This window comes from Lucilia sericata, unplaced genomic scaffold (genome assembly GCF_015586225.1).
Source record: "Lucilia sericata isolate MDLA Ls3-8-SP2 unplaced genomic scaffold, ASM1558622v1 Contig000205F_arrow, whole genome shotgun sequence".
Taxonomy (NCBI): Eukaryota; Metazoa; Arthropoda; class Insecta; order Diptera; family Calliphoridae; genus Lucilia; species Lucilia sericata.
The window spans coordinates 452,973-476,293 of NW_023994233.1; the positions used below are offsets into that span (position 1 = coordinate 452,973).

General features: G+C 33.1%; 2 protein-coding genes across 4 annotated transcripts in view; one reads left to right on the top strand and one right to left on the bottom strand.

The window, feature by feature from the left end:
• LOC119602007 overlaps positions 1-14,123 on the top strand; it is a 288,955-nt gene extending 274,832 nt beyond the window's left edge. Inside the window, exon 3 of the mRNA XM_037953315.1 lies at positions 13,711-14,123. Within this exon, the coding sequence (XP_037809243.1) occupies positions 13,711-14,116 (406 nt within the window). The 3' untranslated portion in view covers positions 14,117-14,123. The remainder of the gene's footprint in view (positions 1-13,710) is intronic.
• Positions 1-23,321, bottom strand: part of LOC119602003 — a 234,384-nt gene that overhangs the window by 205,684 nt on the left and 5,379 nt on the right. For all 3 annotated transcript variants that reach the window (XR_005231307.1, XR_005231306.1, XM_037953309.1), the window contains exon 3: positions 13,680-14,137. The gene's annotated coding sequence lies outside the window, so the exon portion shown is untranslated. The remainder of the gene's footprint in view (positions 1-13,679; positions 14,138-23,321) is intronic.

Genomic DNA, 23,321 nt, shown 5'->3' on the forward strand with positions numbered 1-23,321 from the left:
CCGATTGGTATACTTTAAGGTGGGTATAGGACCTATATTATTGTGCGTCACAAACATCAGCACAAACCCAATATACCCTCCCCACTGAAGTGGTGTAGGGTATAACAAGTAAGAAATTATAGTCGGGCGAGGCCGACCATATAGTACCCTACACCTTTGACAAAATTATAATGTGATTTATTTGCCATAATAAAGCATTTAAATTGAATTGTACCTTGCCTCAGATATACATACTTAAGCCGTTTATTGTTGAATAAAATTGTGGACATTTAAGTGAAATTTTGATGGGGGCTTTTCATAGGGGCTAGGGTATTATGAGGACCTATTAGTATGGAATTTGTGAGGGTCATCAAATCTTGTATAGAACTTGGTTTTTGCAGCTTTTTTTCGAGATATGAGTATGTTAAACATAATTATGAACTTAAAAGCCCTATTCGGGGGTTCAGTTGTATGGGGGCTAGGTGAAATAATGGACCGATGTTAACCATTTTCAATAGGCTTCGTCTACGGTACCATAAAAGATCATGTGCCAAATTTCATTGAATTATCACCAAAATTGCGACCTGTAGTTTGATTACAAGGATTAAAAGCCCTATTCGGAGGGTCCAATCGTATGGGGGCTAGGTGAAATAATGGACCGATGTTAACCATTTTTGATAGACTTTGTCTACGGTACCATAAAAGATCATGTGCCAAATTTCATTGAATTATCTCCAAAATTGCGACCTGTAGTTTGATTACAAAGTTTAAAAGCCCTATTCGGGGGGTTCAGTCGTATGGAGGCTAGGTGAAATAATGGACCGATGTTAACCATTTTCTATAGACTTTGTCTACGGTACCATAAAAGATCATGTCCCAAATTTCATTGAATTATCTCCAAATTTGCGACCTGTAGTTTGATTACAAAGTTTAAAAGCCCTATTCGGGATTCAGCTGTATGGGGGCTAGGTGAAATAATGGACCGATGTTAACCATTTTCAATAGGCTTTGTCTACGGTACCATAAAAGATCATGTGCCAAATTTCATTGAATTATTTCCAAAATTGCGAGTTGTAGTTTGATTACAAGGTTTACAAGCCCTATTGGGGGGTTCAGTTGTATGGGGACTAGGCGAAATAATGGAACGATCTTAACCATTTTGAATAGGTTTCGTCCCTGGAACAATAGAAGATCATGTACCAAATTTCATTATCTTCAAAATTGCGACCTACAGTTTGATTACAAGGTTTACATGGACGGACGGACAGACGGACGGACATAGCTAAATCGACTCAGAAAATGATTCTGAGCCGATTGGTATACTTTAAGGTAGGTATAGGACCTATATTATTGTGCGTTACAAACATCAGCACAAACCCAATATACCCTTCCCACTGAAGTGGTGTAGGGTATAATAAAGGACGCTTACCCTATACCGAACATTGACGGACTTTTAGCTAGACTTCCTCCGGTTTATTGTGTATCGAAAATCGATTTAAAAGATGCCTTTCGACAAATTAAACTGGAGGAAAGTTCACGACCTAAAACAGCTTTTACAGTCCCTAATCGGCCATTGTATCAATTTACAAGAATGCCGTTTGTTATTCCGTATAACCTTAAGACGCATGTATTTGTATATTTGGATGACCTTTTAATAGTTTCGCGGAATTTTGACGAACACTTGACTCACCTTTTGGAAGCAGCTACACAACTACGAAAGCAGGTTTGACCATAAACGTAAACAAAAGTAGCTTTGCTTTAAGTAAAGTGAAATATTTGGGATATATAGTGGGTAATGGAACGCTGCAAACGGACGATGATAAAGTAAACGCAATACGTGACTTTCCTGTACCAAAATCAATTAGACTGGTTGGTACAGACGTTTTATAAAGGACTATTCGACATTAACATTTCCACTGACGGAACTTTTGACGAAAAAGAAGACATTCAATTGGACAGAACAGGCTCAATTAGCATTTGACGAACTCAAAATTAGACTTACATCAGCACCATTACTGATACACCCAGATTATACAAAACCATTTATTCTTCGTTTGGCAAGGTGGTCTTTAAAGCTCCAGAGTTTCAATTTTACTATTGAGCATCGCAAGGATAAGGATAACATTGTACCCGATACATTATCTAGGGCGTTTGAGGGTGAACATTTTGTGGACTCAATTGAAACTGAACCAGCGATTGATCTAAATTCTGAGGCTTTTAACTCTGCTGAGTATAACAGATTGCGTCAGGAATTTGTTAGCTCAGAGTTACCAGATTTCAAAGTTGTAGATAATTATATTTACAAAAGGGATAATTTTTCGACAGGAAATGCAGATGAGTCAGAGGCATGGAAGCTTTATGTACCTGATGAGCTTCGGAAAAGTGTTATCTATTCTGCTCATGATGTGCCAACTTCTTCTCATGGAGGAATAGCTAAAACGTTGGACCGAATTAGACGTTACTTCTACTGGACGCGACTTGTGACCGACGTAAGACTACATACGAGACTGTGAATTGTGTAAGACATCTAAAACACCAACAAATGTTTTGAGGCCTCCTATGGGTCAAATGGTAAAGTCGGACAGACCATTCCAAAGACTCTATATTGATCTAATTGGACCTTTTCCGAGGACGATGACTGGACATATTGGAATATTGATAGTTTTGGACCACTTTTCTAAATTTACATTTTTAAAACCATTAAAGAAATGTATTTCTGGACCGATTATAGACTTTTTACGGACAAACATATTTAACTGTTTTGGCGTTCCCGAAATTATAGTGACAGACAACGGATCAAAGTTTAAGAGTGGTGAATTTTCAAAATTTTTATCTTCGTATGGTGTGCAGCATTTATTGACGGCCAAGTGAACGTGTCAATCGTTGTATAAATGAGGCATTACGATCATATGTTCGTAAGGATCAACGCCTGTGGGTCTTGTATATTGACAGTGTTAACTATGCATTGAGAAACAGTATTCATCAGTCAGTTCGAAGGACACCATCCGATGTAGTATTCGGACAGAATATGATTACTAATGGACGGGATTACAAACTTTGGGAAAATTTAAATTTGCTTACGGAAACGGACATAAAACTTGAGAGACAGGACGAATTTACAATTATACGGGATTCAATTAAATCATTGATGAAGGAGGCTTACGATAGGAATGCTAAACAATACAATTTGCGATCTCGTAATAGGGAATTTGAAGTAGAACAGACGGTGTACAGGAGGACATTTGCGCAAAGCTCTAAGATAAATTATTATAATGCAAAATTGGCTCCTGTTGGAGTTAAGTCAAAAGTTTTGCGAAAAATTGGAAAAGTTTATTACGAGCTTCAAGACTTGGACATAGGCAATACTTCCGTGTATCCTTCCAAGGATATCTGGTCATAGTTGGACATCGTCTGCAGAATTGAAATACATATTATTCTTGTTGCCTTTTACAGCTCCACTTCACCAGCTTGGATCTGGTGTAGGTGTACCTGTTTTGTGAGGTCAACGAGTACATTTCTAAGAGTATACGATTCACTTTTGTATTTTTTTTATTTTATGGATTACTATTTCATTGAGAAACATTGTTTTCAAAAACTGAAAATAAAATTTTATTCGAATTTTGTACGTTCAATTGTGTTGAAGATTTTTTTTAATTTGATAAAATTACATCATACCTAAGGATAAAACTGCTGCATACAATAATATTCTTTATCCTTACATTGAATTGGATTAGGTAAGAGTTTTTCAGTAAGGATTAGTATTATTTTCGTATGATGTTAAAGGACATACAATTTTTAGATTTACTGCCCGAAAGTCCAGATTAAAAGGGATAAGAAACTGGATACGAAGATTATATTAGCTACAATTTCTGCTGGTTCCCTGATTCCAAGGAAACAGGGAATCGTAATTTTGATAAAGGCGGGCGAAAGGATTTTGGAGCTCATTGTGTTAAAACCAATCAATAGAGCTCAATCGCTGCAGAATAAAATTCCAGAATCAGTTTCGAAAGATCAATTCCTGGTTTCAAAATTCATACATTCCGGTCCAATACGAAGAACAGTTCATTCTTATAGATTTTGGGTCATAATTTAGTAAAATAATCCAAAATTAGTGTTACAGAGTCATAGATTACAAATCAATCATACTATAATTGTGCCCAATTTGTAATTTCAATTTGAAAATCATTGTATGTAAAAGTAAAACTAATATTTGGCGTACATTCCATCATTCTTGGATATACCTTTGCACCTTGAACTAGACTTTTAACTTCAATAATGTGAAAACCCTGATTTGCCTATTTACTTATTTTTTATACCCACCATCAAAAAAGATGGGGGGTATATTGTTTTTGTCATTCGGTTTTTTAACACATCGAAATATTCATCTAAGACCCATAAAAGTATATATATTCTGGATCCTCATTAAATTCTAAGACGATCTAGCCATGTCCGTCCGTCTGTCTGTCCGTCTGTTGAAAACACGATAGAGTCCAAACGGAAGCAGCTAGCGAGCTGAAATTTTGCACAAATATTTTATATTGATGCAGTTTGTTTGGTATTAAAAATGGGCAATATCGGTCCACGATTTCGCCTAGCCCCCATATAAGGTCCCCCTCAGAAAATGACATTAACGCTCATAACTGACTAAAAAAAGCAGCTATAGCAATGAAATTCGACATAAACATATTTTATAGGAATCTTAATATCATTGTAAAATTTTATAAGCATTGGTCCATAATTGACCCTATCCCCCATATAAGGTCCCCCTCAGAAAATGACATTAACGCTCATAACTGACTAAAAAAAGCAGCTATAGCAATGAAATTCGACATAAACATATTTTATAGGAATCTTAATATCATTGTAAAATTTTATAAGGATCGGTCCATAATTGACCCTACCCCCATATAAGGTCCCCCTCAGAAAATGAGTTTAACGCTCATAAATGACTAAAAAAGCAGCCATAGCGATGAAATTCGACATATACATATTTTTTAGGAACCTTAATATCATTGTAAAATTTTATAAGAATCGGTCCATAATTGACCCTATCCCCCATATAAGGTCCCGCTCAGAAAATGATATTAACGCTCATAACTGACTAAAAAAAGCATCTATAGCGATGAAATTCGACAGAAACTTATTCTATAGAAACCTAAATCGCTTTGTAAAATTTTATAACGATCGGTCCATAATTTATCTTACCCCCATATACGGTCCCCTTCGGAAAATGACTTTAACGCTCATTACTAGCCTAAACTAAAATCGTTATAGAAAATTTGACGAGGATCGGTCCATAATTGACCAAAAGTCCCCTCAGAAAATAACTTTAACGCTTTTTGCTACCTTAAAAATACAAGGACAGCGACAAAATTCGACAAAAATTTCCCTATACATAGATGTAATAAATGAGAAAATTGTTTTGATAATAACAAAAGCATCGATTCTTAAATATCAAAGTTTATTTATAAGGAAGCATTCTTTTTGGCAATGATTTGATGGTGGGTATACAAGATTCGGCACAGCCGAATATAACACTCTTACTTGTTTTTGTTTATCAATTATATAATTTGTTGTTTTGTCATAATTTATTTTTTAATATATTTTTTTAATATATTTTTTTAATATCTTGAATCATTTAATTTCATTTATCAAATTCAAAAATTTTTTTTTGTCAACAATTTCAAAAGTAACATGAAAACTCTATAAGGAACGTTTTGACAACTTAATATTCACTAGAATTTACATTTATAAACAACTAGCTTTACCCAGTGTGCTTTGCTACCCTAAAAACTGTATAAATAAAAAACCCACTTAACGATTTTGAAGATTCTAACTGCAATAGTTCTCTAGATTTACAATATGTTACATATTAGAGATGCCAAGCAAATTACTGAAAGTTCGCCAATTTCTATCTATCTATGAAAAATTTGAATAATATAATAGTTTCCAAGATATACGAAATTTTGTATATAATTAATTTATGTAGTGGCAAGCCCCCAATTGAAAGTTCGCCCGTTATTCTCTAAATGTTCACATGAATGTCAGAGTTTTTTATGTAAAATTTTAAGATTCTAGCTCTAGTAGTTTCCAGATATACAATTTTTGTATTTCATTCATGTGGGGGCTTCAAGCTCCCCAGATTAAAGTCCGATCTTTTTCCTCCAAAATATTCAGAATCTAGTTCTATTAGTTTCCCAGATAAACAAAATTTTACATTTAAGTCATATGCGAGTTGTCAAGTTCCCCATTGAAAGTCCGCCCGTTATACTCTAATTATTCAGATGAATGTCAATGTTTCTCAAGTAAAATTGGAAGATTCTAGCTCTAATAGTTTCTAAGATATACGATTTTTTCTAATTAATTCATATGGGGGCTCCACGCCCCCGATATGAAAGTCCGCTCGTTTTCCCCCAAAATGTTCAGTTGAATATTAAAGTAATTTCTGCAAAATGTGAAGAATCTAGTTCTATTAGTTTCCCAGATAAATGAATTTTTGTATTTAATTAATATGGGAAGTGCCAAGTCCCCCATTTAAAGTCCGCCAATTATTCCCTAAATGTTCACATTAATGTCAAAGTACTTAATGTAATATTTAAAGATTCTACATCTAATAGTTTCTAAGATATAAGAATTTTTCTATTAAATTCATGTGGGGGTTTCATACCCCCAAGATAAAAGCCCGCCCTTTTTTCTGCAAAATATTTAGATGAATATTAAAGTAATTTGTGCAAAATTTGAAGAATCTAGTTCTATTAGTTTCCCAGATAAACGAAATTTTGTATTTAATTAATATGGGATGTACCAAGTCCCCCTTTGAAAGTCCGCCCGTTATACTCTAATTGTTCAGATGAATGTCAAAGTTCTTCAAGTAAAATTTGAAGATTCTAGCTCTAATAGTTTCTCAGATATTCGAATTTTTCTATTTAATTCATATGGGGGCTCCAAGAATCAGAATCACATTTTGAGTCGATTGAGACATGTCCGTCCGTCTGTCTGGCTGGCTGTCCATGTAAACCTTGTGCGCAAGGTACAGGCCGCAATTTTCAAGATAATTTGATGAAATTTGAACCAAGCATGTTTTTTGGCACAAAGACGAAGCCTATTGAAAATGGTTGAAATCGGTCCATTATTTCACCAAGCCCCCATACAACCGTACCTCCCGATTTGGGCTTTTTATGCCATAATTACGTCAAATATACTAATATTTCTCTAAAAATGGCCACAAATAAGTTTTATATAAGTATAAATGACACTGCAGATTTTCGTAATGATCGCCCCTTATTTGCCCCCATACAAACCCCCCTTCAAAAAATGTCTTAAACGTCTAAAATTGACTTGTAACCATTTGTATTGCAATGAAACTCAACATAATTAAGTATTATTTAAAAATATATCCTTTTCCCAAATTTAATGAGGATCGGCCCATGTTTGACCTATACTCCTATATAAAGCCTCATTTAGAAAATTTGGTTTTTATCAATAAATTGCTTAAATACTTTGGAATTAAGGTAATATTCAACATAAAAGTTTCTTTGTGAAAAATAAAAATTTTTTAAATATACTCATGGTGTAGAGTGTTATATGGTCGGCCATGCCCGGCTATACTTTCTTACTTGTTATATATATAGATTATTTTTGACATGTGTATATAGAATTTGAATTTGTATTAGTAACTTTTACATAACAGTCTTCAAAGAAACCTTTTCTTCGGACAGCAGGCCTGTTGTCATCGATGGATCAGTAAGTTTGGTGAGTTAATTTCTAAAAGTTTTTATATACACATGTACACTTAAGGAAAATGATAATGAAAATATTCGTAAAATACATATGAATAATGTGTATGATTACATTATTCATAATTACACGGTTTCCTTAATACACTGAAAATAATCCATGCTCAACTTTACGAAAAAAAAATTCGTAACCTCTATTTTCGTAATATTTACAAAAATTTCGTGTATAATACGAAATATTATTTAATAAAACCTTTTCTATTTTTACGAAAGTACGAAAACCTTTCGTAATATTTTTTTTCATACATTTTAGCGAAATTAAACATAATGATATTAATTATATTATCATTAAATAAAACTACAACATTTTTATAAAATTTAAGAAAATGTTTAATATTATTCACGAATTATTTTCATAAAAAACAAGTAAGAAAGTATAGTCGGGCGTGACCGACCATATGATACCATACACCAGTTATGAATATTAAATGTGATTTATTTTTCATAATAAAGCATTTATCTTATATTACCTTGTTCCGATACATTTAAGCAATTTATGGATGAAAAACTAATTTTCTGAATGAAGCTTTATATGGGGGCTAGGGGCAAATATGGACTAAGCCTGATAAAATTTTGTGAATATATTTATATTTACGTAATATTTGATTGTGCTTAATTTCATCGCTATATTTGTGTTTATAAGTTAATTTTGGACATTCAAGTAATTTTCTGAAGGGGACTTTGTATGGGAGCTAGGGTCAAATGAGGCCCGATCTCTATGAAATTTGGCAAGGTCATCAAGATTTGTATAAAACTTAGTTGTGCCGCTTTTTATCAATACACAGGTATATTTAACATAATTATGAGCTCGGAAGCCCTTTTCGGGGGGTTCTGTTGTATGGGGGCTAGGTGAAATAATGGACCGATTTTAACCATTTCCAATAGGCTTCGTCCGTGGGCCGAAAAAGGAGTGCGTGCCAAATTTCATCCTTAATCGACTCAGAAAACGATTCTAAGCCGATTGGCATACTTTAAGGTGGGTATAGGACGAATATTTTGGTATGTTACAAACATCAGCACAAACCCAATATACCCGCACTAAAGTGGTGTAGGGTATAAAAATTAAAAATTCGTGTGGAGAATAATTTTGAACTAGAATTAGAAAAATTATTTTAAAGTGAACAAAATTGTTTGCATAAATTAACATTTCGTAAATTTTACCATATTTATTCAAAATTCACTTTTTTCAATTTATGTAAATTAATTTTTCCAAGATTATTTAGCATTATACTAAAATATTTCGTACAATTTCGTATATATTACGAAAGAAATTCGTGGTGCGAAACAACGAACGATTCGTACAATGTACGACATTTTCCGTATATATTAGGCATGGATTTTTTTCAGTGTAGTTTTAATTTACTTTTTTGAATATTTTAATAATTTTAATTTGTTTATCTATAGTAATATATAAAAAAATGGTTGCTATTAACGTCAATTTTGAGCAATAAATATTATTATATTTTTGAACATGGAGAATTAGATCGATATTTTTAATTCCACGAAAAGTCTAGGGTAAACGGTTAGGTTTGAATAGGGCTACCTATGATTTTTGCTAAAAAGATAGTATGGTGGGAGGGATAGATAGCAGAGAAGTCAATACCATCTTATTCTTCTCTATCGGAAACTTTGCCATTCAGATAATTATTTTCATTTATTTCTTTTGGTTGTATATTTATTAGGGTGATCGATTCGATTTTTCAACCGGTTTTAAAACCGGTTTTTTCTGCTTTACCAGTGTCGGTTTTTTCTTAATGTTGATTTTTCGAATATCGAACAACCCGGTTTTTTCACTTTTTAAAAACCGGTTTCGAATACTTTTATTTGCTTTGTATTCAAAGATTATTTAAATGAAATTTTTAAGGAAATAATAATACAGCCCGTCTAAATTTTAAAAATATTCGAGTTGAGGAACTATCGCATATTTTTCTACAGCTCCTTTGGTTAAAACTTTTTGATTTTCCTAACTAATTAAAAAAAATTATTTGTAAAATTGATAACTGTTTGATAAAATTTTATCAATCTTAAGATTATATTCCAATTACAATAATTAATTTACGGCTGAAATTTTATGGAAGTGTTGGAATGCCTATGCAAATTTCCTAAACCGGGCTTTTAAGATAAGCTAGGATTACATAGTACCTTATGTTTAACAGAAGTGTCCCACTTTTTTTCGTAATTTTTTTATATTAAAGAAATAATGTAAATCAGACGACTAGATCTAAAGTTATAATCTTTTAAACTGTTAAAAATCATTTCGGGCCATGTTTTATTAATCAAATTTAAGCATAAACATTAAGTTTTTCAAATTAAAATATATTTTTTTTTATTTATAATGAAAAACCGGTTAACCGGTTTTTTCTGAATTTGAAAAATATCAACCGGTTTTTTTTAAATGTAACTATTCGAACTATTCGAAAACCGGTTTTTGGAAAATGTCGAATAATCGATCACCCTAATATTTATTATTTCATGTTTGTGTTTGTCGACTGTTATTAGCTACCTAATATTTTAAAATCTTATGTAGCGAACCGGAACCTTGCATTCTGAAGACAAGAACCAGCCCAATATCCCTGAGCACGGCCGGACTGCTAGGTAGCAATGTCTCCAGAATGGCAAGGCCCTTAGTGGTGGTTCGTCACACGATCTGGGGAAAGATTCGCATAAATATTTATCTATATATACAAAACATATTCACGTCGTTTTTTACCCCGATAGATTTATGAGTTAATAAAATATGTACGTATGGGAACTATGACCAATTACGGGCATATCCGGGAAAAAATCGTGGAGTGATTGATACACAAAACATATTCGTGCCGAATTTTATATCGATAACTTTATTTATCAATGAAATATGGTCGTTTAAGTGATTTTCGAAAGTGGACCTTATATGAGAACTATGACCAATTGTGAACTGATTCGAAAAAAATTTCGCTGAATGATTTATATGTATACAAAACATATTCCTGTCGAATTTTACCCCAGTAGCTTTATTAGTTAATGAAATATGAGCGTTTTCGAAAGTGGACCTTATATGGGAGCTATGAGCAATTATGGACCGATTCGGAAAAAACAGGTAGTGTGATTTATACATACATAAAACATATTCATGTCGAATTTTATCTCGATAGCTTTATTTATCAGTGAAATATGCGCGTATGAGTGGGAGCTATGACCAATTGTGGACCGATACAAATCTACGTTTGTAGTATTTATTTATATACATATGCAAAATTTTAAGTTGCTATCGACATATTTGAGGAAGTTATTAATGATAAATCCATTTCCGGAAATATGTACCTTTGTATGGGGGCTATGGGAAATTTTGGATCGATTGTGTTGATTTTCAACATAAATAATCCCTGGGTTAAAAAACTGACGTGTGAGAAAATTCATCGAATTATCTTTCGTAGTTTCTGAGAAAACGACTTAAAAATTACGAAAAAAACGTAATTTTTTTCGAGGTGGTTTGAAATTTTTACTCATAACTTTGCTGATTGCTGATTTTCAATACCAAACTGCTTGGGACAACAATGAATGGTTTTGGTGAATTTGGTTTATTTCTTTTGCTTAGTTTTAACGTGAGCGAAATATTAATTTATGCAAACATTTTTGTTCATTTTAAAATAATATTTCTAATTTTATTTAAAAATTTTTCTCCACACAAATTTTTAATTTTTTTTATGAAAATGGTTCGTGAATTATGTTTTTCTTAATATAAAAATGTTGTAGTTTTATTCAATGATAGATAATATAATTAATATCATTATGTTTAATGTTTAATTTCGCTAAAATTTAAGAAAAAAATATTACGAAAGGTTTTCGTACTTTCGTAAGAATAGAAAAGGGTTTTATTAAATAATATTTCGTATTATACACGAAATTTTTGTAAATATTACGAAAAAAGATGTTACGAAATTTCCGCTTGTAACACATCGAAATATTCATCTAAGACCCATAAAAGTATATATATTCTGGATCCTCATTAAATTCTAAGACGATCTAGCCATGTCCGTCCGTCTGTCTGTCCGTCTGTTGAAAACACGATAGAGTCCAAACGGAAGCAGCTAGCGAACATATTTTATGTTGATGCAGTTTGTTTGGTATTGAAAATGGGCAATATCGGTCCACGATTTCGCCTTGCCCCCATATAAGGTCCCCCTCAGAAAATGACATTAACGCTCATAACTGACTAAAAGAAGCAGCTATACCGATGAAATTCGTCATAAACATATTTTTTAGGAATCTTAGTATCATTGTAAAATTTTATAAGGATCGGTCCATAATTGACCTTATCCCCCATATAAGGTCTCCCTCAGAAAATGACATTAACGCTCATAACTGACTAAAAAAAGCAGCTATAGCGATGAAATTCGAGATGAACATATTTTATAGGAATCTTAATATCATTGTAAAATTTAATAAGGATCGGTCCATAATTGACCCTATCCCCCATATATGGTCCCCCTCAGAAAAAGACATTAACGCTCATAACTGACTAAAAAAGCAGCTATAGCAATGAAATTCGACATAAACATATTTTATAGGAATCTTAATATCATTGTAAAATTTTATAAGGATCGGTCCATAATTGACCCTATCCCCCATATAAGGTCCCCCTCAGAAAATGAGTTTAACGCTCATAACTGACTAAAAAAGCAGCTATAGCGATGAAATTCGACTTAAATATATTTTTTTGGAACATCATTGTAAAATTTTATAAGAATCGGTCCATTATTGACCCTATCCCCCATATAAGGTACCCCTCCGAAAACGACATTAACGCTCATAACTGACTAAAAAAAGCAGCTATAGCAATGAAATTCGACTTAAACATATTTTTTGGAACCTTAATATCATTGTAAAATTTTATAAGAATCGGTCCATAATTGACCCTATCCCCCATATAAGGTCCCGCTCAGAAAATGACATTAACGCTCATAACTGACTAAAAAAAGCATCTATAGCGATGAAATTCGACATAAGTATATTTTTTAGGAACCTTTATATCATTGTAAAATTTTATAAGGATCGGTCCATAATTGACCCTACCTCCCATATAAGGTCCCCTTCAGAAAATGACTTTAACGCTTATAGCTGTCCAAAAGAAGCATCTATAGCGATGAAATTCGAGATGAACATATTTTATAGGAACCTAAATTGCTTTGTAAAATTGTATATGGATCGGTTCATAATTGACCCTACTCCCCATATAAGGTCCCCTTCAGAAAAATACTTTAACGCTCAGAATGGTCTAAAATAAGCATCTATGGAAATTCGACACGAACATATTTCATAGAAACTTTAATATCATTGTAAAATTTTATAAGGATCGGTCCATAATTGACCCTACCGCCCATATAAGGTCCCTTTCAGAAAATGGCTTTAAGGTTCATAATTGTCTAAAAGAAGCATCTATAGCGATGAAATTCGACATAAACTTATTCTATAGAAACCTAAATCGCTTTGTAAAATTTTATAACGATCGGTCCATAATTTATCCTACCCCCATATACGGTCCCCTTCAGAAAATGACTTTAACGCTCATTACTGCCTAAACTAAAATCGTTATAGAAAATTTGACGAGGATCGGTCCATAATTGACCAAACGTCCCCTCAGAAAATAACTTTAACGCTTTTTGCTACCTTAAAAATACAAGGACAACGACAAAATTCGACAAAAATTTTCCTATACATAGATGTAATAAATGAGAAAATTGTTTTGATAATACAAAAGCATCGATTCTTAAGTATCAAAGTTTATTTATAAGGAAGCATTCCTTTTTGGCAATGATTTGATGGTGGATATGCAAGATTCGGCACAGCCGAATATAACACTCTTACTTGTTCTGTGTCTTTTTGACATACTTACAGTGTAAATTAATATTTTAGAAAACTTACAATGTTACTAATTATTGTAAAATAATTGTAGTGTTAAGCTTTTGTCGTTGTTGAATTTACTGTGCAATACCACACAAACCACATCTATACAAATGAGGGATGCTTGTTATGGATGTTTTTTTCGAGCTGGTAGTATTATAAGTGGTCCGACGCTGTTATCATCCCTAAATGATTGTGCTCGTTTATACATAGCAGAATCGGAATATGCCAGCTGTGCCGCGAATTTGCAAGCCTTAGTAGATGGCAATCGGCCGCAGCCACCGGATCCATTGGCATCAGGTTTTTGTTTTACTGGATATTGTGATTTTGTTCGCTGTATTCGACGTATTAATGCCCAACAATTGGTAAGTTGTTTCTCTTTATTTTTTTATTTAATGTATACTTATTATTTTATTTTCATAATTTTGAGTGTGTGCCAGATTCTAGCAAATATTTGAAAATTTTACCAGCTCATAGCGCTATAAAATTTGACAAATAAAAAGAAATAAAAAACGAAACATTTTCAAATTTAATTCAAATAATATTTTTTTCAAAAAAATTTAAAAGTAGTATATACAGTAGTGAAAAAAATAATAAGAACGACTTTATTTTGTGGTGAAAACAAAATTTTCTCAAAATCTACCCGTATTTAGTGATTAGTATCTCAAATGAAAGGTATTTAACTCTTCTTCATATGATATATATATATATATTTATACCCTACACCACCATAGTGGCGAGGGTATTATATGTTTGTGCTGATGTTTGTAACTCACAAAAAAAGTATACCGATCGAATCAGCATTACTTTCTGAGTCGATTAAGCCATATCCGTCCGTCCATCTGTCCGGCTGGCTGTCCATGTAAACGCAAGGTACAGCTCGCAATTTTCAAGATATTTTGATGAAATTTGGACCATACGTGTATTTCAGCCCAACGAAAATGCTTATTTAACCTTGCCCCCATACAACTCTAACCCCCCCGAAAAGGGCTTTTGAGTTTATAGTTATATTAAATATTGTAGTATCTCTACAGAAATCGGCAAAACTTAGTTCTATATACGTCTTAATAATACTACTGATTTTCGTAATTATCGTACTTTATTTGACCCTAGCCCCCATACAAAGTCCCCTTCAGAAAATAACTTGAATGTCAATAATTCACTAATAAACACTAGTATCACGATGAAATCAAGCATACATAATTCCAATGTAAACGTAAAGCCATGTACCAAAATTTATAAGAAAATCACTTTTTTCAACAAATTGTTAAAATATTTCGGAATTAAGGTAAACAACTTAAATGCTTTGTTATTAAAAATAATCCATTTTTAACATACTCAGTGGTGTAGGGTATCATATGGTCGGCCATGCCCGACTATACTTTCCTACTTGTTTATAGATTTTTTTACTCCATCGCATTTTATTGGTATTCAAAAATTTTGGCATTGAAAAAAATAATAGAAACAATTCATAGTATTGTAAAAGGGACATAAGCTAAGATTTCTTAAACGAAGTTTTTGTATTTAATTTTGAATATTTGAATTATAAATTAAGTTACCGTATGATTCCTGACAGCTGATTCAGGGGTTCCACATTCAAAATTTCCTAAATAAAATGAACAGATAGTGAAAAAAGTTACTTTAAACTGTTAAATTTTATATAAATTTAGTCATTGAGAAGATTCCTAGCCGAAATAGTTTTAGGTCCACTTATAGCTAATGTTAAATTTAACTTAATTTAATATTATTTTACCAGTTTGTCAAGGTACTTTGATATTTAAGTCACATTTTAACCTTGAATTACAAAAACTTTAAATATTTCTCGAAATTTGGCCCAAAAATCGGCGGATTTCCATTATGTATAGTGGATCTAAAATTTTTTCGGCTAGAAATTTTCTCAATAACTCATTTTATATAAAATTTAACAATGTAACGTAGCTTCTGTAACGCAAATTTTGAATGTGGGACCCCTGAATCAGCTGGAAGAAACCATACGGCAACTTAAGCGGTGAAAAAACTATCGTTATCGTAAAAAACAATGTAAAAAGCATATTTATACCCTCCACCACCATCAGTGGTGATAGAGGGTATAATATTCATTTAACACCCAAAAAATATATATTCTTGATCCTTATGAAATTCTGAGTCGATTTAGCTATGTCCGTCTGTCCGCCTGTCTGTCTGTGTAAAACACGCTCACGTTAAAACGAAGCAATAGCAATTCACGAAATGCACCCAAAACGTTCTTTATTAACCGGAAAATCAGCAAAATCGGTTCACGAAGTAAAAAGTTCCGGATATAGTCCTATCCGGAAAATTTTCGTCAAAAATTGGTCATAGCTCCCATATAAATCACTTTAACGCATATATTTCATTGAATTCTAGAGCTATCGGTATAAAATTCAGCTTTAATATGTTTTGTGTACATACCCAGCAAAAAATCTGAAATTTTTGGTAATAGCCAGTAGTTATTTCATACATTACTTGGTAATGAGTGTTCATTATCATCCACATTATTTCATTTAGCTGAATAGGTTATTGTACTATTCGTCAGTAAAAGACAGTTTATAATTTTATTTTCAGTGCTTTTATTTTTAACAAGTTCGTTCTTACTCGTGTATTTTACAACTAACATACCGACTGCCATCTACATAAGAGATGCCAGTTTACAAAATTCAATACAACTCATATAGAGTTACCATACTTATTACATGCTTTCCCTTTTAAGACTATTCCGAGTCAAACATATACATCTTTGGAGGTCGAACTGTACGGCCACTTCGGGTCCTATATGGTGAACAAACAGTTAAAGGAGTTGGCAATGGTCCTACATTCTCCGAATTTCTATGAGTGTTACAATCATCAGGGTCACTCGCAGATCCATAACTATCAGAATCAGCCTCATGATAAACGGACGAATCAGATGATTCTCCTGCTGATTGATCGGTTTTTTATCCCTGAAATTCATAATATTATCCTCATATAACATATCACTCGAGTCATAATCATTGTTCCTAGTAGTGGTTATAAATCGTCTATTACGACGGAAGTGATTATCAAAACTATCAACTACAATGTATGAGCGATAATTAAATTTCCTTAAAATCTTCCCATATTGCCACTCCTTAGAATTCTTCCTGAACATTATGCGATCACCTGGATTCAAAACCGACAATTGTTTGGCATTACGATCATAACACTTCCTCTGTACACTTTTCCTATTTTCCAATTTCCCTCTGACAATCCTCTCATTCATGGTGTTACGAACTAAAAGCTCGCGAGAAATAGGCAAACGTGTTTTTAGCTGCCGACCAAAAAATAACTGAGTCGGAGAGACACCCATTCCGGCAACCGGGGTCACATTGTATTCTGACAAATTATATTGGAACCTCCCAATATCCGCCTCGAAACAACGTTTCAAAATACCCTTAGCTATTGCCACCCCCTTCTCCGCCAGTCCATTGCTCTGAGGATACCTGGGACTAGAAAAAACCAGTTCAATATTGAACTCATTGGCATAAAGATCAAATTCCCTTGAGTTAAATGGGTTATTATCACACCTCATCCTGGTCGGATATCCATATTTACAAAATATCCCATCAAGTGTACTGATACACTGTCGAGCAGTCTTCTCAACCAGCCTCTCGGAACAAATAAAACCCGAATACGCGTCAATCAAACCTATGTAGGAATAACCAGCGTATTCATAAATGTCCGTACTCACCATATGAAATGGATATTCCGGCGCATCGTCCTGTACTAAGGGCTCCTTTCGATTGTTCCGTGTAAATTTCTCAGAAATTACACAACTATTAACCACCTCAGTCAGGTCATTCGTCATACCCGGCCAGAAAAATTGAGAAAAAAAAAAAATATCCTACAGATATCACTCTGCATATTCGTTGGAATCACAAGACGATGGTCCTTGAGCAACAGTCCATTCTCGTAATGTAATTCCGCCTTGTACTTATGAAACAACTGACTAAAATCATCCAGCTGATGATATGGTGGCCAACCTGACTCCACATACTTGACAATACGACTAAAACGTTCATCCGCCCTCATAAAATCCCTGTAACCTTCGCTGTTATCCGGTGACATACAAATCTCCCCCGATAATGAGTGGATCATCCCCGATAATTCCCTGCTCATATCCGCAATATCCGGTAGAGGGGCACGCGACAAACAGTCAGCAACTAATATTTGCTTTCCAGGCCTATATACAATGGACATACCCGGGTACTTAAGCAAGTACATAAACATCCTACGAAGACGGGGGGTAACATCATCAATGTCCCGTTTCATCAAAGGTTCAAGTGGTTTATGGTCCGAATGCACAATAAACTCACGGCCATACAAGAAGTAATGAAATCTTTCACACGCAAATACGATTGCCAGTAATTCCTTCTCGATCTGGGCCTATTTCTGTTCATTCTTCGACAGGGTGCGTGAGGCGTAGGCCACTGGCATATCGTTTTGCAACAACACACTACCAAGACCGTCCTTTGAAGCATCAGTTTGAATAAGCACCGCTTGTCCAGGGTCGTATAACGCCAATACAGGGGCACTCGTTATAGACTCAGAAAGTTCCTTTACCTCCAAATCATGTCTATCCGACCAACTCCACTCAACGTCATTCCTGGAGAGTTCTCGCAAACCAGCCGTACGCTTTGACAAATTTGGGATAAACTTACCCAAAAACTTGTACAATCCAAGAAGTCTCAAAATATCTCCCTTATTCCGTGGTGTTGGCATATTAACAATCGCCTCAATATAACATCTATCCGGTTTAACGCAGTCATTCGAAATAATATGTCCCATAAATTTCACCTCCCCTGTCCTATACTGTATCTTGTCGGGATTAAACTTAATACCATTCTCCCGAGCCCGTTCCAAAACAAGCCGAAGTTTCCTATCATGATCCTCATGATCTATGCCCGATACTGACATGTCGTCAAAATAAATTTCAACACCAGGAATATCCCCAAATATTTGGACCATCCGACGTTGGAACATCTCCGGTGCATTATTTATGCCAAAAGGCAACCTATTCCACCTATAGCGCCCAAATGGGGTCATAAATGTTGCCAAATCCGAGCTCTGTCGATCAAGTTCAACTTGCCAAAAACCGTTCCTCAAGTCAAGTACGGTGAACACACGTTTGCCCGACAAACGACTTAAAATATCCTCAGACTTCGGAATCAGAAAATGTTCCCTCTTAATGCACTTATTAAGAGGTCTTGGGTCAAGACAAACACGCAGTGATCCGTTCGGCTTCTCAACAATCTGAATATTGTTGACCCAATCCGTAGGATAGTCAACAGAACTAATGATTCCCCCCTTTTCCAGTTTTATCAAATCCTCCCTCAGCCTATCATGCAATGTCATAGGAATCCGTTTCCTATAGTGCAGCACCGGAGTAGAACCATCCCTCAATACAATCGAGCAAGTACCAGGAAATTTTCCCACTCCGTCAAAAATATCCCGTTCCCTCTCCACAAACTCACCCACCTCAGAAGGAAATGCACTGGTAACTCCAACTGCATTCACACGCAAATTTTTAAAACGATCCTATTTCTTCATTTGAGTTCCGATTTAAAAATATATAGAATCTCCTCATCGAGCACTATAAAAAATGTCGTCATAGCAGTAAATTATCTCTTATAGTTTAGGAGATATTCGCATTTGAAAATTAAAATTTTAAAATTTTTACCGTTCTTACTTTAGTTTTTTGATAATAGCGGGTCCAAATATTCCCGATTTTCGCCATTTCTTTTTTTATTCGCTTAACAACAAGTTTATATATCAAGCAGTGAAAGAATTATGTAAAAATCATGACTGAGTCCAAAGTTATAGGCATTTTAATTTAAAAAATTAAAAAAAGGCGATTTTTTGCCATTTTTTTGGGAAAAAAGTATCTTTTTCTTTTTAAGTTATCTAAAAAGTTTCTAAGAAGATGTATATAGAATTTATACTTTTTGAAAAGCTGACTTTACATAAAATACGATAAATGAAACAAAACCTAAAAATTTTTGATACCGAGGGGACCAGGTCCATCCAAAAAACCCTATTTTTTATAGAAAATTCAATTTTGAGCATAAATTCTCAAATCGCATAGTCGATATCAAATTATAGTGACCTGTTTTATATGACCCAATATGTTCTTAATCATTTTGTAACGGGTTTCGATAACCCCGCCCCTGGTATGGATATAATAGGCAAAAAACCAAAAAATCCCATTTTTGGAATTTTTTAAAACTTTTTTGGGAATTCCGGGATTTCTAATAAGAAAATTCGAACTTTTTATTTAATTTTAGATTTTGAGTAAAAAAATCTACCTAACTGTAAAATTTCATCAAAAAATATTCATAAATAAAATTTTTATTGCAATTTGAAAAATTTGTATCTTCGCAAAAACTGAATAAAAAACATTTTTTAATTTTTTTAAAAAAAGTATTCCGCGAATTTTTTAATTTTCAAAAATTATATACAGTTTTGAAAAATAGACAAAATTACCTTTCCATTGATATATAACATGCCTACCTAATGTTTTTTAAGTGACAAATTAATTAGGGAAAACTCAACATCTTTTAGAAAATTTACCTAGCACTATTATTTTCATCCATACATTTGTTAGGCATGTTTTACTACCTAAATTTTTATGAATTTTTACAGCCACTTTTTACGATTAATCTTTTATTCTTTATCCCTAAAAAAAATTAACAAGTATTTATTTTATATAAAAATAGTCTTTATTTATTTTTTTTTTATAAATTAATATAATTTTGTAAAATAATCGGTATCACAGTAGTCCATATCTAAAAGATAAAGTAAATATTTAAATTCATGAATATTTTCAAATGCTAACGTTTTGTAGCAAATCCAACGTTTCCTTATAGTAGATAAAACAGGATCAGAAGATAGAATCAGATTATTAAAAATATCTTCAATTTGAGACTGCCTAGAACACTTCCTTGAGCTAAACTGATGAATATGCTTAAAGTCTCTATTCCTCGATTCTTGGGGTTCTTCTGTAAGCTCTCCTAAAGGCAGAATATTATGTTCTATGATGACCTTTCCATGACATAATATCTTGTGAACTGTAGGTGTCATTTCTTTCCAGGGATATAATTCCAAAAGTAATTTAGAAACTTTTGTAGAATACTCTCCAAATTTTGTTGCGTTCACTTTATGCTTGCTATTTATCGCCATTAGAATAATATTGACCTTTTGCAGTAAATCCATACTAATTCCGGTTATTTCGGAAGTAGTTTCAAAATGTTTAAAAAAACGTCTAGCGGTATTACCATCGTTTGTGCTTCCATATCCTGTGAGTGGTTTATCAATATTTAATCCCATCCGCTTTTTAAATTCCTCTTGAATTCTTCGTTTCTCACTGGCTCTCATTTCCATTAACTCCTTATTGTTATTTGCACTTTTGTTTGCATTTTCCGGTATGCTTCTGTACTTTAAATCATATGCTAAATGTAGAAAATGTTCCAGAAATCGTATGCGAGCATGTAGGGGGGATATTCCAAATTGTAATGTTTCCTCATTTATTGATCTTTGCTTGGAAATATTCGAAATTTCTGATTTTTTATCACCACATATGTAGCAGTACCAAGTAGATGATGTTCCTGTAATGGCATTTCCAACTTTCCCATCAATCATTGTAAGTTTTAAATCATAGGACATGTTAAACGAATAATTTTCTATTTCGATTGTTATAGGTTCCAAGTTTTTAATTTCTGCTTCAATACGATTTATCAAATCTTGCGTTGTTGTTTTGGATTCCTTTATATACTCAAAGCTTATTGGCCTACAAAAAGCTTTGGATCCTGGAGTCGAATTCTTCCAAATATCATCGAAACTGGTTGATGGAGAATCGCTGTCAGCATACTTTCGAATTCTTAATGGAACTAGCGATGCCATAAATACACTTTTATACTCGGAAGATGATTCACTTGTGTTGATTTGTTTATATTCCGAGAGTGCTGATAATCCATCACATCCCCACTTACAAATGAGTTGAAGATCACAAGAATTTATTTTTTTTAGTTGGTCTGAAGAAAAGTCAGAAGCAATCCTTAAAGCAGTATTTTCGAGTAGAGCGCCGAGTCCAATAACAGCCTTCCGATCAGTTATTTCAATAGGAGGTGGTATAATGCTTTTCTTCTTTTCATTTATTTTGTCATATGATGGTAAAACATCCACTCCTTTTTCAGATAGCGCCTTTCTTAACGTTATGTAGTTATCACGACTTAATCCCAGCTGCAACATAAGCGCAATAGCTTCTTCCTCAGTGAACGTTGTATCAGATGATGGTGTGGGTATACTCTTTACAATTCTTTTCAGTCGTCTTGGTGATGCGGTTGGAAGAATATTTGCAATTTTTATGGCATCCAAAGGCTGTTTTTCTTTTCTTAACATTGCTTTAAAAGTGTCCGAAACTTCTTCGTTAGATAAGGTTTCTAGTGAAGTTGATAACCTTTTCCTCTTAGATTTTGAGCTCAAATCCTCATACTGCTTACAGGGAGCACCAACAGTTGATACGCAAATAGCAACTTCTACACATTCATCCAGCCAATCAGAAAATTTCGATCGAAATTTAGCAATGGAATACCGAACACTCTTCAGTTTTATATCAACTGATTTTATAAAATTTTCAATTTTACATATATCAGTTTTATCCACTTTATTTTTATGTGCAGTTTCAATATATTTCAATAAGAAGTTCACTTTATCTTGAAAAGGAGCTGAAGAGTGTTCAAATAAAATGGAGCACAAATCATTTTTTTTTAGTACGATCGCCATGGTTAGAAAATTACAAATAATTACAAACAGATATAAACCTGTCTTATATATTAATTACAGGTACTTAAATTAAATTATTTTTTAAAGGGTTATGATATTCTACCTAATATGTCTAACGTATCCTTATGTAATGAATTTTTCCTCAATAGGTCACTTTAATAAGCTACCTATTAAAGTGACCTATAGGGGTAAAAATCATTACAGTTTAAAAAATAATACCTGAAAATTTTTTAATATATGTAACAAATTTAAGAGTTAACGTTATGGATGAAAATAATAGTGCTAGGTAAATTTTCTAAAAGATGTTGAGTTTTCCCTAATTAATTTGTCACTTAAAAAACATTAGGTAGGCATGTTATATATCAATGGAAAGGTAATTTTGTCTATTTTTCAAAACTGTATATAATTTTTGAAAATTAAAAAATTCGCGGAATACTTTTTTTAAAAAAATTAAAAAATGTTTTTTATTCAGTTTTTGCGAAGATACAAATTTTTCAAATTGCAATAAAAATTTTATTTATGAATATTTTTTGATGAAATTTTACAGTTAGGTAGATTTTTTTACTCAAAATCTAAAATTAAATAAAAAGTTCGAATTTTCTTATTAGAAATCCCGGAATTCCCAAAAAAGTTTTAAAAAATCCCAAAAATGGGATTTTTTGGTTTTTTGCCTATTATATCCATACCAGGGGCGGGGTTATCGAAACCCGTTACAAAATGATTAAGAACATATTGGGTCATATAAAACAGGTCACTATAATTTGATATCGACTATGCGATTTGAGAATTTATGCTCAAAATTGAATTTTCTATAAAAAAAATAGGGTTTTTTGGATGGACCTGGTCCCC